Below are 15566 nucleotides of genomic sequence, written 5' to 3'. Positions count from 1 at the left end.
TGCTAGTGAACTCCTCCCCAGACAGATACAAAACTCTTCATTTTCACAAGAACTGATATGCCGATCCTTGCTTTGCCCTATGGAGGAGAAACAAATTATAGAAAACTTCACAAAATTGATTATGGGGGCCTAATGGTAAGGAAAGATATTTTCATGGTACCATTAATCACCATTAGTATTAGATTAACTACTACTAGTGACCTCTGGCTACTGGAGGGGACCCTCTCTGCCTCCGAGGGAGACAGCCAGCTGGGCAAGTCCAGTTCCTACTGCAGCTTAACACAGTTTTCTTTCAGTCCTGTGTGAGTGGGATTATCATCTCTAAACAGCTCAGTTTGGATGAATAATTTGCATTATGTCATTTGAATGTGGGATTATGGACAAACTCAAGGCAACACATTCCTTTGGCAACACATCTTTATGGCAGGACGTGCTAGCAGGTCCTCAAAGCGACACGAGAGCCAAGCGATTACAGAAGACGGATAAAAACCATACATAAAAACTGTAGCCACGCTGCACCCAGTCTTTCCTTCTGGCTAGCATTTCAGGAGCCAGAAGGCCATGTGCAGACCCGTGAGAGATGGCAGCTAGTGCCATACAGTGGATGCTCTTTGCTCTTCTTCAGCAGAAGCAGAAATCAAGCACACTGGGGACGCTTCTTAAACATAGACCAGGAGCACACGCTTCGGCAGCTACAAATCTCAGGCAGGCTCTGCTAGCTCGACGAAGCCTTGCTGGCTTTGGTCCTCAGTGTTTTGCCACTGGTGACTTGAAGAACTGCCTCCAGCCTCTTCCCTTGCCAATCTTTTTTCACTGCCTCACAGGAGGAACACGCTAGGCATGCCGCAGCATATATTTGTATTGTGAGTGGTGAAAAAGAGCAATTGGATGCGTGGGGTTTCTTTCCAGAAAGCTGGTTTATGCTCTGTAATAAGGTTTGGCCTTATTTTTATTAGGATTAACCTCTAAGATTTGTACGTGGAGTTAAGCTCTGATGCCTTTCTGCCTAACATTACTGACTTGGATTTAAATATATGCATATCAGCTTTAAAAGCTTCCAGAGCACTTTATGTGAATAAAATTAGTATTAGGACGTTTCAAGTGTGCAAAACATGCAGGGAGAGCAAATCTCATACGAGGCATGACTCCGGGTCCCACTTTTTTCCTGCCTTAGTGCCTAACTCCACCTGCAATGGCTTTGATGATGCTGTCCCGAGGGCTTACCGAACATCGTCAGGAAAGCAGATCTGCTTTGTTGCTACCGTTCGTTTGGCAACACCTCAGTTTTTAAAGGTAAGAGCATGTCCCAGGTCCCGTTCATTCCAGAAGTTCTCGAAACACTTTCAGAGTGGGTGACGCTCAAAAATCTTAATTTAGCTAGTTGAATGGATTACAGATATCACATTTCATGCACAGAAATCCAGTGAAGAGGATTAGCAGGGTGAGTCGGGATCTGCACAAGTGGTGTCACTCCTGCCCCTCTTGCATGGGTAACCCGAACCCTGGTTGCCCGAGGAACAGCGATGTCACTTTGCAGATAGGTTGTGCACCTTCTGCTCCTGGGATGGGACAGGGCACAGATGGCTACCCATGCTTTCCTTTGTGCCCTGCTCATAGTTTTCCTTCTCCCCAACCTGTTAGTAAAATAGTTGCTTCTGGGAAAAAATAAAAAAATAAAAAATAATAAAAATAAAGGATAGACAACGTAACCTTGTGCCTGACACCGTGGTTCCCTAATGAACAAATGCGAGCTACTGCATCAGGTGTCCCATCCCCAGGGGTGAAGAGATTAAAAAAGCACAGCTGAGACACAGGCTGGATGAAATCACTGCCCTTTGGCCTGGCTCCATTACCGCACAGGGCCCTTGTGGGGCACTTCTGACTGATTCACGGCCCCAACAGGCAACCAGGTCCCTTCTGAGGTGTGTGAGGACACCTCCATTAATCTTAACCATAGTAGTCATGCTAGAAGCAGAGGCTGGAGTTACGGATCTCTGGGAACACAGGAAGCAAATTCCCCCACGTGGGTAACTAGCATCTCAAAGCAAACACGAAAACAAGCGAGCCACTGCGAGGGAGACAGCAGCTGCTGAACCACCAGGGGAAGGTTTTAGCTGCCAGGAAATCCTAAACACAGATCTCTCCAGTTCACCTGGATGAGTCACGTAATGCCCGGTCTCGGCTTTGTCCTCTCAAATGAAGGCAGAAATATGTATCTGACTGGCTGAGCATGGCAGAATCAGCATTTTGGTTTCACATAACAATGCTTGCACATTGCACCTGAGCAGCTACCGACTTGTAGAGTATATTTTTGGCATCAGTGTGGATTTAGGTGTAAACTGGAGAGGGAGAAAGAGGAATTTAAGGTACGCATGAAGGGCCCAGTGACACGGAAACAGATGCAATAGATTGCTCTTTGTAATTAGCAGGAAATGTATTAATCCTCCCTTTTATCTCCTTATCTACTGTGCATTTATAACAAACACAAGCTAGATGAAGCAGAGAGGTGAAGCTACACCTCTCAGTAAGTTGGTTTTCTTCACCATACAGGAGATGTGCATCGTGGAAGAACCTTTAGAGGAATTCACGTCAAGACACAGTCTGGAATGGAAATTTTTATTCCTGGATCACAGGTCGGTGACAAGAAAAGCACTCTTGATTGTGTTTTGTGCTTGTTTACTGCTATTTTCATAAGTGCAATTCTCTCAAATGGTGTTATGTTTCACATCTAAATCACATGAACAGGAGGACTACCACTAAAATTTCTACAAAAGCTGATGTTTACTATTCTACCTTGCATTTATTTTTATCTGTCTTCTAAAAGAAAGCTATCCTGCTTCTCAGGCAGAATTTGTGATTACCTTGTTCTTGTTTGTTTTAAAAAATATCAATGGACTGAAGCCTGTCCCACAGCAAAAATATCTCATTATCATACAGCTGTGGAAATTGTTCTTTCAAAATCCAGCCCATGACTATGTGTGCAGTTCCCACTGAGTTACAACTCCTTTGCTGCAGGTTTTCACGTGAAGGCCCCTTAGAAATAGAGCTGCTTTCCGCCAGCACCTTTTCCTTGAAAAGAAAGGCTTATCACAGGTTTTGTGCTGGAAGCAAGGTGCCCGCAGGCACTGCTGTGCTGGTATGGGTCCCAGATGCAAGGCAAACCCCTGCTGGGCATCCCAGGCACAATGGGGCAAAGCCAGGATCCCGTCCCCTGGCAGCTGGGACTACATGCCTATGAGTGAGAGTAGATTTGGGCTTTTAGCATATCCATGTCAACACGCAGAGATGCTGCCTGTTTCCTGGTTGTGTGAATTCACTTATCTTGTGCCTAAATGCAGAGCACCGCCGATTATAGGATACTTGCCTTTTGAAGTGCTGGGTACTTCTGGCTATGACTATTACCATATAGATGACCTAGAGCTGCTCGCAAGGTGCCACGAACACTGTAAGTATTGCAGAACCCACATTTCCTTTAATTAACCAGGATACCTCCTTTCAGTAAAATGCAGTTTCTGTTAAAATAGGTGTAAACTCAGAAGGTGAGGTTCCAACCCTTGCCTCACAGCCATGTGCCTCAAGTGTAATTATAACAGATCAGGTGCATTGTAGCTGCTCAGCATCTGGACCATATTCCTCTAGCTCTGAAATGAGCACTTTGACCCCCCCTATTCCCAGAAGTAGCCAGTGAGACTCACTGAATGGGTAAAATATGCCAGATTTGACCCCTGCTCTATTAGTGAAGAATATACAGGAACAGATCAAGCAATTTCTGAGGAGATTGTGTTTTGTAAAATTCTTGTAGGTTATTTACTGTAATGTTGCTCACCAAGTATTTGGCATTGATATTACCCGTGATTATTTAAAGATAGACTATTAAGATTTAATTGGAAAGCTCTCTCACTAAGTAAAGAAAATGAGGCAATCCTTTTTAAATATTTACTTATAGACTTGACTGGAATGTCTCAGTCTTCAGGCCTCTGGGTGGCCTGAAAATATCTGGCCAAAATTAGTTTTATATATGTTGACATTAAAATATAGAAAGGCTAAATATGTGCATCTTTGAGATCCCCTTGAAATCGCTGGAACAAAAAGCAGACATTAGATTTGTCTTTGAATCTTTAAAACTTATAACATACCACAGTTTACTGTACTTCAGGTTCCTGTCAGTCTGGGAATTTTCTTTCAGTTTCAAATGATTTTTGTGTTTGCACAATGTTATCTCGTATACTCACTTCATTCTGCAGTCACTAAAATCCATCCATACGGAATACTCATCTTTTCAAGCATTTTTATCCTGTACTTTTCTGCTATAGATCTTCAGATGATCACTCTTAGAAATTAATCCCAGATGCCTCATTAAGCAGTATGTGAGCAGCACATAAACCAAGGAAAGATTTATGTTTAAGTTGTAGCAGACATTAATGCAATTGTGTCTAGCGTTAAAGTTAATTGTACTGTTAAAGAATGTACTGTTCAAGCTGTCAGAAGAAGGCACGTACGGATCGTTATGATCATCTCTATCCTAAGATTCACAGGCCCACACACTCAAAAGGTACTTGGGCTCTGATCTCCCTTGGGAACCAGTGGGGCCGTGGACACCTTTGTAACACTGTTTATATTTCATGTCCTCCTCACGCTGATAACCGTGTGACCAGCTGTGTGTACTCTGTCCTGACAGTGATGCAGTTTGGCAAGGGGAAGTCGTGTTGCTATCGGTTTCTGACCAAAGGACAGCAGTGGATCTGGCTCCAGACCCATTACTACATCACGTACCACCAGTGGAACTCCAAGCCGGAGTTCATTGTGTGCACACACATGGTGGTAAGGTATGGAAACTGCCGTCAGCCAGCGGGGATGTGAAGGACAGTAAGACAAGGGCATCCTCACGACTGCAAATGTTACCTCTTAGAAACATGAGGTGTCTTTTATGCTACAAAAATGAAGCCTGAGCTCTCTGAAGAAAATCTGTGCATTGTAGAAAAATACTCAGACTAAGCCTTACTCTATGCTATGCTTCATTTATTGACCACGAGTTTAGGGGCAGAATAACTATTGCATTTTTTCCATCTTGTGCAAAAATAGGGAATAGACAGCTCCCTCTACTATTCTGTTCCTTAAATCATTTTTTTTTGTTTTTGGTGTGTTTAGTTTTGTTTCAGTGAAGTTGCAGACTAGTTTTAGGATGTGAGCTTGACCTCTATAATACAGTTCTTGATTTCAAAAAGATAGGTAGAGAAAGGAATGAAAATTAAAACGTAATCCCTCAAATGTTGTGCAGTTGCATCTGACGTGATTTTTTTAAGCTGCTCATTTAACCTGTAAAATTTCACAATAATTTCTTCCTCTATTTGCTTGAAGCACATTTTGTGACGGATGTATAACACCACCATGCTGATACATAGAATTATATTTTACATTCAGTTACGCAGATGTTCGGGTAGAGCGGAGACAGGAGATGGGCTTGGAAGAAGTGTCCTCAGAGGTTGTGTCCTCAGCACTAAAGGTACGATGAAACCAAGTCTTTTTTTCCTCATAAATACATGTAGTAATTGCAACTATTTCCTATGCTAACATCACTGAAAATTTCAGCTGTCTTTCTGAGTGGGTTCCCTAACAAGTTCAGAATTCATTGCTCACTTGAATAATTTTGAAGTAAATTGGATAAGTTCATGAAAGGATAAACCTGGAGATCACAGACAGCCACAAATTAAGTGGAGCATGGGCAGGGGCAGTGAGAGATATGTTCATGTTTCCTTGGCAAAGAACTACAGTTCTGACATCCATCTGGACATGTTCTGACAATCCTTCTTGGCTACATCGAGGAGATCTGCTGAGGGAAGAAAGAGAAGCTCCACACAGCTGAGTGTCTCACAGAGGGTGCAGTTGCTGTCAAGTCCAACTCTATGCAAAACACACATTCAGAAAAACATCTGACTGTGCAAAAGGACTATGGCAGTAGCTTCCTATTTATTTCCACCTCAGTGAAACTTCACTGGAAAGAGGATTAATTAGATGCTGTTTGGAAGGGACATCAACACTTGTGCCCAAGTCTTCTGCTGGCCTACCTGGGATTAGTTCTGCTCAAGTAATTTTAGGCCAGCTGAAGAACTGGGTCTGCAAGTATTACTAGATGCATTTCAAGATGTTTTTACCCTGACAGATGCAATAGCTATTCTCTTTTTGGTTTGTTTTAGGACAGTGGCTCCAGCTTGGATCCTGAACAGCACTTTAATGCACTCGATATTGGTGCCTCAATCCTCAGTGCTAGCCGGACACCCTCGGTATCATCCAGGAGCTCACCAAAATCTTCCCACACACCCAAGTCAGACCCAGCGTGTGAGTGGCATTTCTGGGTTACTGTGTTATTTAGCCAAGTTACAGAATGTGTGTCTATATACCATGGCTGCAAATTAAAATGAGGTATTGATATGTGTTAGTCAGTGACAATGAAATGCATCACCTGTGATGGTAATGTATGACACGGAAGGTTCTAGTTCGACCATCCATACACTGGAAAATGGGTAGCAGAACTAGCCATGAGACCTGCTACTTAGATCTGTTATGAAAATAAAGACTTTCATATTCAGATGTGAGGGTGTCAGTATGAGCAATGAGAGGCCCCTCCTGATTTACCTGAGTAATAGCAGCTTAAGGGTGATAACTCTTCTGGCCAAGATTAAGGATGCTCCAGCCATGACTTGCTCTTTCTGCTCCCTGATCTGGAAGAAAATCCAATGAGCTAACCAAAATTTACAGTTATTTGCTCCATAAAAGGGAGTTCCAGCTGCTCTAGAACAGCTCTTGGGTCCTTTTGCTCTGCTCATTGGAATCATGATCTATCACTTTGACTTTTATCTTTGCCCAGACCCTCCTTATGAGTTTAATTTTACTCCCATTGAAGCCAACAAGAACAACCCTGACTCCAGCTGGAATTCAGCCAGACCATAATCATTTCTAGCCAGGTCTCACTTGTAATCCTGACTTCCAAAGGTGATGATTTGCAGTTTGTGAGAACTCACCCACACTTTTCTTGCAGCTACGCCAACAAAGCTGACTGCAGAGGCTAGCACCCCCTTGCAAAGGACACCCAGCACGCAGCAGGACCTGTCTGCACACAGACTCAGCCAACCTACTGCCCTGCAGGTAACTCTCGAGAGCCACAGGAATAGGCAGAAGGTATAAGGCATGTGCCACGTAAGCAATTTGGCAAATCAAATTGACTTGCACAAAAGCCATGGCATTAGAAGAAAGCTAGATTTTAAAGGAGCCAAACTTACAAATAAAGTTTTGTTTTGTTTTTTATTTGTTTTTAACCTAGGCTTCTTTGCCTTCTCAGCCTTCATGTGAGCTTCTTCCACAGCAGCTGCTGCCTCAAGCAACTTTGCCAAGTCAGCCTGCACCACTGGCACAGGTTAGTTGGGGCTTCGGAAGTGGAATAGATCACTTGCCTCTCTCCTGGTGTTTTCTGCCTTCATCTAGTAAATGAATTAATTATGAGAGGCCAGGTCTTCTGGGGCTTTTAGGTTATTTCTTTAGTAGATATAATCCCCAAATCCACCAGCTCTCAAACTCTTAAAATGTTCTAGGAAAGTAATCCGAATCATACACTTGTGTGTTTAAATATTTTTCTGCACACAGACATTCACAGAAGAAGCCCAGGTGCTAATAGGTTCCAAGTGCACACACACATCTACTTCACAGGAGGACAGAAAACAGAGATGGAAAATCAGTTTTCAACTCTGCTTCTACAGAATCAGGTCCCTTCAAAATCAAGGCTACAATGAGAATTAAAAGCAAAAACTAACAAAGACACTCCTAAAACACCCGTTTGGCTTTGCTGAAGCACAACTAGCCAGCAGTAAAAGGCACACAAGTTCCACAACACCTATTCCGTGGGTGTGCTAGCAACAGCGAGGATGTCGCTGGAGACAAAATCCTCCACTGAAATCTGTGAACCCACATTTCAAGTGTGGGTGATGGCCCAAAAAGCCAGTATTTCATTTGCAGTGGATTTTGAAGGAGTAAATTTGAGTACCGTGTTCTCATCTCATTGTTTCTGCCCTGTGGTCGTGTTGTGATGAATATCTATCTCATCATCCTCTGATTTTAGAAATGACAGAGTCCTGGACCTAAGCTGCTTCTATCTCTTGTACACTGTACTCCCTCGCAAGATCTCAGAGTTTCTTCCTGTAGCATAGAAAACATAAAAAGTCCTGAGGATCTCTGCTTTTAAATAACAAATTCTCATTTATCTTTTGTGTTTAATATTCTTTTCACGACTCCACACTGGCATGCAGTTTAGAAACAGCATATCAATTATCTGCTCTGAGCAGTCATTTTCTTTTACAGATATTCCTCTCCTTTATTCATTAATGCATTTCCAAACATCAATTAGTTTATTTATTATAAACCTGGGCATGTTCTGCTTGACTCTCTCCTACTTCCCTCCCTTCTCTATCAAAGCTTTTTCTGGAGAGATGCTTTCCAGTTGTTTACCAAAAACCCCGCTGCCTCACCCCTTCCCAATAAAACACTCTTGTTGATGCTCCGGCTCCGTTTCTTCCCCGTGCTGTTCAGTTGCATGGCCAACCCCTCAGCAATCCTCTTCTTGACCAAAAGCAAAGCTCAGTCACTCAGCAGTGACCTGAAGAAGCCCGAGCTGTAGATTCCCTTCTTGTGAAGCAGGAAAACAGCACCACAAACCCACATCCCACAGACCCGTGGGAAGGCCATGCAGACACAAGAAGAGCCACAGAAGCTGCTGCCCGATGGCTTTTTGCTCCTCACCCTCAGGTGAAGGTCTCACCAGACACACAGATGCCAGAGCCTGTGGACATTTAGGGCCCCTGATAGCACACTGATGAGAGTCCTTGTGGCAAACATCCCACCCTGAGGCAGCAGCATCTGCAGTGAGCAGCCAGCACTCACCCGGGGCTCCATCTGCTTGAACTTTGGTTTGGTTTCAAGCAAACTCTGTGCAGGTTTTGCCTCCGCCAAAATACAGTTTTAGACCCTTACCTGCCTATCTGAACTAACCCTAAAGCACAGTCCTAGGTGCTGCCTGAATGTAAATGGTTTACTTTAAACCGAGTGCTCCCCATTAGAATATTTGTTTGTTTGTCTGCCTCATTGTACTAAATTAAAATCCCCTACAACACAGCGGATGTTGATGACTGAATAATAAGCAGCACTAATAATTCTGTTTGGGATTGCGCAGGTGTTATTCGGAAGACAACAGCCACGAACAAGTTGTTCAGTGAGCTGCAAAACTAATGAAACCTGGTTTCCCAGGGGCTGGCGTGGCAGGAGGGGAACGAGCGGGTCCCTCTCGCTGCTGCTCAACTAGAGGTTTCATGGCATTGCGGCAACCTGGTGCTCTTGAGGCTATCACAACTCTCTTGCATGTCTCTAGCACCAACCAGAAGGATCGGAAGGTGGGAGGTAGAAGGAAATGAAAGGTTCATTCACTTAGGAAACCGAGCTAAAATATAAACAGGGTCTCCCTCCTTTACCCAGCTACCTGTTTTCATGAAACTTGTAGGAACAGAATGTCTTTGAGGTGCCCAACTCTCCTGTTCATCACATCTCTGATGGGGACCGTGCCAAGTGCTCACACCCAACGTGTGCCAGTCCCACTCCCTGGGCTGCATGAAAAACGATTTGGTTATTATTATTTTCCCTGAACTAACAAACCTTGATTAAACTGGTGAGCCTGTGCAATTATAGATATCTCACCAATTGCTTCTTTCCAGTTTGTACCTGGAAAGCTGGGACAGCTATAACATGCACTTTTCTGAGGATCCCACAGAAGTCTGTGAACACCTAAGTGAGACAAATATCAACCTCATCTGATGTTAACGGCAGAGTTAAAGCTGCGCAGTGTTTTCTGTGGAACATTTTGAGTCAAGATCTTATAATTACACAATTACAGATTTCTTCCTTAATTGGTAAAACAGTTAAAGATCTTGAGATAAATACTCTCTTGTGCAGGTCAGTTGCTGTTACTGTCTCATTGTACAAAAACAATAGAAGCTTTGTAATCACAGGGGTCACTGCTAGAATTATCAACAAACTTTGGTTTTGGAGAGGAAAAGGGAAAAAAGTAAAAGAGAGTTCCTTGTCTTCTTCCTTAGCAGCTCTCATTTCACTAGACCAGCTAATTGTTGCTGTCGAGTGTATTATGACAAGAGGAACGTGAAACAGAAAACAAAAAGACAATACTAGATTATATACTGAATATTCAGTATGCATATTCAATATGAATATGCTAAATATAAGAAGGTGCTGAAAAAAATCATGGAATAATGATCTAAAATCAACAGCAATACATTTTTGTGTGCAACATTGCAAAGCAAATCCCTATTTAAAATTAAGGCCTGGACATGGAAATTGTTTCTCATTGAAGTATAAAATTATTATAAAATTATCTCCTATAAAATTCCTTGCATTCATTAATTGAAGAAAACCAGGTTCCTTTCCCAAAGTGTCTTTCAAGGAGTTCACATGTTAATGAGCAGTTTGCCATCAGCAAGCCAGGCAGTCAAAATGAAGCTTTTGGCTGAAATTGTTTTTAATTCCTTTTTGAAAAAGACTCTTTTAACAACTTCAGAGTAGACTTCACTAACAGAGTTCATACAGCGAGAATTAGGTTCCAAGACCTGGCTTTCTAAAAAGTCCTTCTGCACAGACCCACATTAAAGCAGGAACTGGCTGCATTTAACCTAGCCAAGCCATTGCTACATCGCATTATTCCACTCCTAAGACCAGGGTGCCCAGGTCTCTTCTGAAACATGGAGCAAGGGCTCGAGCCAGCAGAGCAGGCAGCCCCTTGGAGTCACTCACCTCCCTTCCCAAACATCAGAGGTTTCCACTCATCCATTACTCGGGTTAATGCTTTCTGCATGGAATAGAGAAAGAGCAAGAACCAGCCCTGAGCTCTCCCCTTTAACACCAGTAAGAAGTAACACCAAGTTCCCATCAGGGGCTTTGACGCTGCTCTGGGAGAGGATGGGGCTGCAGGTGACAGCGCTGCTGACAACAGCGCCAGAGGCAACGTGCTCACATTATCTCCTTGGGTAGATCATGCAAGCTGCGAGCACTCACAGATGTCTTTCCCATCAAAGTGGGCTCTGGGGGCCTCCAGAGCATCTGCATGTGACGCCTTGGTAGCCCTCCTCTCCCCTAACCAGGGCTGGCAACCAGCCTCCCCTCAAAGTGGCCACATGAGGAAACTCTTTGGAGGGTGACCTCCTGAGCTGGGCTGGAAAGACGCCCTCCAGATGTGTACATATAAATAAACCCAATGAAGTTCTCTTCCTTTCTCACCTGAAGGACATTTTCATGAAGATTTCAGCTGTTTGCTGGAAGGAACGTGGAGGTACTTTCATGTATTTAGCTGTTGCAAAGTGGGCAGTGAGATGATACAAATCTGACCTGTCACATTTAGACCCAGAAATTTCATTCATCTGTGCAGTGTTGCTAGCACCAGAGTGCTCCTTATTTCCCTCCTTGTTACCATTTTTGTTTTCCTATTAAAAAAGCAAAAGCCAGCAATGGTGTAAGCAAGTGCAACTCCATTAAGCAGGAAGGCTCCAGCAGCTTGCATCATTTTACCCCCCCAGAACAGAGCTACGAAAGTAACCACGGGAACAATGCGCCATCTTCAAGTCATGCAAGTGAAAGCAAAACATTTTCTTTTATTTTTTTTTGCCTGAATGCTCCCAGCACTGCATGTTTTCAGAGGCCCTTGAATGCCCTGATTAGAGAAATGCTTACAGATTTTTTTTTGAAGTATTACACCATGTTTTTTTCTCAGCTTTTTTTTTTTTTTTTTTTTTTTTTTTTACTTTTGGAATATGAGATCATGCAAAGCAGTGATTCCAAAGCCAATTAAAGCAATAATTAGCATTGGTGGACTTTGAATCGTGCCTGTAAATACCAAATAAAGCTAGGAATTTGTTGCCATGCTAGTCCCCTCCATGCTTATGGGGTGATTCTGCTTCGTGCAAGGCATTGCTGCTACTGGCAGCTGCACTTTCTTCTTGACCCTTATTAGCGATCTCCATTTTGTATTATTATTTAGAATAGCCTTTCTCCCACTGAGCTGGGCTATTTATTTTATGTCATATATAAAAATAGCTTAACGAGTATTTCTTGTACCCTGGCCACTACTCAGTTGCAGAAATGTAGAAAATATTTACTGTGGTCAGCTGTTGCGTGATCACATAGTAAGTAATCGGCGGAATAAACCATCGCAGCACTGCTATTTCTGTGAGGAGCAAGGAAAGTGTTGGTAAAACACACTTGGAATATGCAGCTCTGCCATCCTAAGGGCTCCAAACTACACGCTAATAATAATAATGCTCTCATTTGCCACCCAGTTAAGATGCTCTCGATATTTTAAAGCAGCATACTCTCAAGAACAGGCATTCTGGTAATTCTCTAACTGAACAGGGTCAGTTGTAAGGAGATCACTATAACTGAGGCAATTTAATATATGTGCGTAAAATTGGAAATAGAAAAGATTTATCTCTGCCTAGACATTACTATATTACAAACACGTACTTTATTCCTCTCACTGTGCTTTACAATCAAGAAACCAATAACTTCTTTCAAAATAATGTCATACCGAGGCCTGCTTCTATTATAAAGACTGATTTATCCCCTTTTTCTTTCAGTTTTCGGCGCAGTTTAGCATGTTCCAGACCATCAAGGACCAGCTAGAGCAGCGAACGCGGATCCTGCAGGCCAACATCCGCTGGCAGCAGGAGGAGCTGCAGAAGATACAGGAGCAGCTCTGCCTGGTCCAGGACTCCAGCGTGCAGGTGGGTTACCGCTGGGAGGGGCAGAGCATCCTCTCACCAGGCACTTGATAGGGCTGGCATCTGAAAATTAGCTCCAGGGTCCAGGAGATGAGAAATCTGGCTCATCTGAATGGGGATGCTGTCCTCTGGAAGCCTCTTGAGTAGCAAACATCAAGATTAAGAGCATTATGGAATAAGGGAAGGAAGAAATATCTCAGCCTTATGGAGGTGAGAAGAATTTGGGTCATTTACAGCAGTATTTTAATGCTTTGTCTACCAAGTCTTCAGATTGAGCAGCTGCAATGGAACGGTCTTCACATTTGGACTCAGCACTGATTATGACTCTCCAGTTCATTAGCTTCCATCCGTTTGCTGCGTGCTTGGTGGTGGCATCGCTGATGCTCAGTATCACGTCTGTCCAGCTCTCCCTTAGCCAACAGCCCTCCTTCAGGCACTCCCCAAGTGCTCATCTCTTTTAGATCATTCGCTCCCTGTTTTCCTGGCCTAGACACTCAGCACAGGAGACGAATTCCCATGTCATGTTTAAAAAAAAGAAAAAAAAAAAAAAAAAAAGGCAACAAACCTCTGCTCAAACCTTTGTTCATCTGTTTACACCTGGGAGGCGCCTGAATTTGCTCTTCACAGGACCAGCTCAAGCCTTTAGGGTGAAGCAGCCTGAGGCTCCTGTTCTTGTGTCTTTGATACCTTCTGCACCGTGCTTTGTACTGCCCCTGATGCCTACCGCACCCCATGAGTAAGAGTGAGTGCAATTTAGCACATCTCAGGTTTCATTTAATGACAAATGGAGGAATGATCCAGCTTTATGGAAGTTTTCTAAAAGCTGGGTGATTACTGCTCTGTTCCTCATAATGTAACTATAAATACCGGGTTAAATGACCCTTGCCAGAAATGTTGCATTGGGGACCCACTGTGAGCATTGTACTAACAAGATTTTGTAGAAGACAAGCTCTGTCACATAAATGAGTATCTCAAAGAACATTTTAAGCACAGGATGAAAACCTGGGGCCTGCTGAGGCCAGTGGGAATTTTGTTCCCGACTTCCACAGAAACAGAATCTCACCCATCATCGACGTCGGCGAACACACAGTTCACATATTAAAACAAATTTGGATTGTACTCTTAGGCAATTAAGGGATCAGTGAAGCCAAATTTGAAACTTTTCCACCCAAGTTGCTGCATACGCACTGCTATAAGACAGCACAGCAGTGGTGGGTCCCAAAGCCAGGACTCCCTGCTCCTGGTACCATATAAACCTATAGGTAGGCCAGGTTTAATTTCGGTGTATTTCTTCCATTGGTTCTGCACTGCCTCTGAATAACGGGAAGGGAAAGTCTGCAATTAACTGCCCTTCAGTTCAGAATCATGGTATGTGTCTGAAAGCTATTATTGTTATTATGAATACCAAGAGACGTGATATTCTCACTTCTTCTCCTTTTAATTGGGCAAAAGCCATTGCTCTCTCCTGGTGAAGTCTTCAACGTTCAGATTCACTGATCCACCCAACCCCCCCCCCCTTTTTTTTTTAAATACTTCAGGCAAAAATAGAAAGTCCGAGCACATTCCTATATGTGGGAAAGGGATTTTATTTTTATATAGTCATCTTCCATATGCATTTAATAACCCAAAGACCATGGGACAGACCCTCAGCTGTGCTCACGGGGAGCCCAAGCAGAGAGAAGAGGCCCAGTAGGTAAATGGTGGGCCCTACCCCCTGCTGCTTTGTAGCTCTGGGATTTGGATTCTTTGGATCATTATTTGGGTGATCTGCTCCCCCACAAGGACTGTGCCAGGTTGGACCAAGGAGAATATATTTTCAGGGCACTGCAAGATTTTTTTGATGTCGGTACTGACCATTTCCCTGCAAATGCAGGGGGGCCGGAGGGCAGCTCGGAAATGTGGGGGCTGCCTATCAGCCTGAGGGGGCAAAGCTGGATGGGGAGGATCACTGTCTGTCGTCCAAGTGCCTTTCAGCCCCCCCAGAACAACCACACGAGGCAGTGAGCTGTAAGCAGTCATGCTGACTTGGAGCGGGGCCTTTTCCTTCTCCCGCTTTCTCTAGATTAGGAAAAAAAAAAAAAAAAAAAAAAGAAAAGAAAACCAGAAATTACAGTGCCATTACAGGGAAGGAGTGAGACCAGGAATTAGCTTTGTCTTACTTGGCTAGAGGCAATTTGAAATAAAGCCTCACATTTTCACATGTAGCACTTTTGTGACTCACAAGAGGTTAGGAGTAAACTGTTAAATCAGAAATCTAACCGCATGCTTTGCTGAGCAGATTTCATCATTCAAGGAGCTGGGTGTCTGCAGACATCGATCTGCGTCTATTATCAAGGCTACAAAGCAGAGTGGCAAACAGAAGAGCCTTACTATTGAGCAATTTTTTGTTCCCTTTAATATTCCACATAGAGAATGGGGCTGTGCGGGTTGTAAGCACGGGGGAGTGCCGTGGGCTGGCTGCAAAGGGGGAAGCATTCTCTCCTTTTCCCTCGTTAGCTCATTTATTAGCATATCTTCCCCCCTCCCTGGCTCCTTCCCTTCCACACGGAAGTGTACAGGTAGCTCTGTGGAGAGTTGAGCCCCATTTCCATTTCCTTCAGAGGTCTTCAAAACTGTAGTGCACCAAGAAACGCTTTCCCAACCGGACGGGTGTTGAGCACAGTCGTCTGCATTTGTCACTGTTTCCAAGAGCCTTGCGTGATGAAAGACCGAGCTAGCAGGAGGGCTGGGGGCCCTGAAGAAGAG

The 15566-nt window shown here is 43.7% G+C and overlaps 1 protein-coding gene across 5 annotated transcripts in view; it reads left to right on the top strand.

Moving 5' to 3' along the window:
• NPAS2 (neuronal PAS domain protein 2) overlaps positions 1-15566 on the top strand; it is a 99190-nt gene that overhangs the window by 74355 nt on the left and 9269 nt on the right. For 4 of the 5 annotated variants that reach the window (XM_084526784.1, XM_084526783.1, XM_084526787.1 and 1 more), the window contains 9 exons: positions 1175-1293; positions 2551-2633; positions 3339-3445; positions 4679-4826; positions 5422-5503; positions 6195-6336; positions 7037-7143; positions 7319-7411; positions 12678-12824. In XM_084526784.1, coding sequence (XP_084382910.1) covers positions 1175-1293; positions 2551-2633; positions 3339-3445; positions 4679-4826; positions 5422-5503; positions 6195-6336; positions 7037-7143; positions 7319-7411; positions 12678-12824 — 1028 coding nt within the window. The remainder of the gene's footprint in view (positions 1-1174; positions 1294-2550; positions 2634-3338; positions 3446-4678; positions 4827-5421; positions 5504-6194; positions 6337-7036; positions 7144-7318; positions 7412-12677; positions 12825-15566) is intronic. The other variant, XM_084526785.1, reaches the window with a different exon arrangement.

The sequence above is a fragment of the Aythya ferina genome (assembly GCF_964211825.1).
Source record: "Aythya ferina genome assembly, chromosome: 1".
Lineage (NCBI taxonomy): Eukaryota > Metazoa > Chordata > Aves > Anseriformes > Anatidae > Aythya > Aythya ferina.
This window is presented reverse-complemented; position numbering and strand designations above follow the sequence as displayed.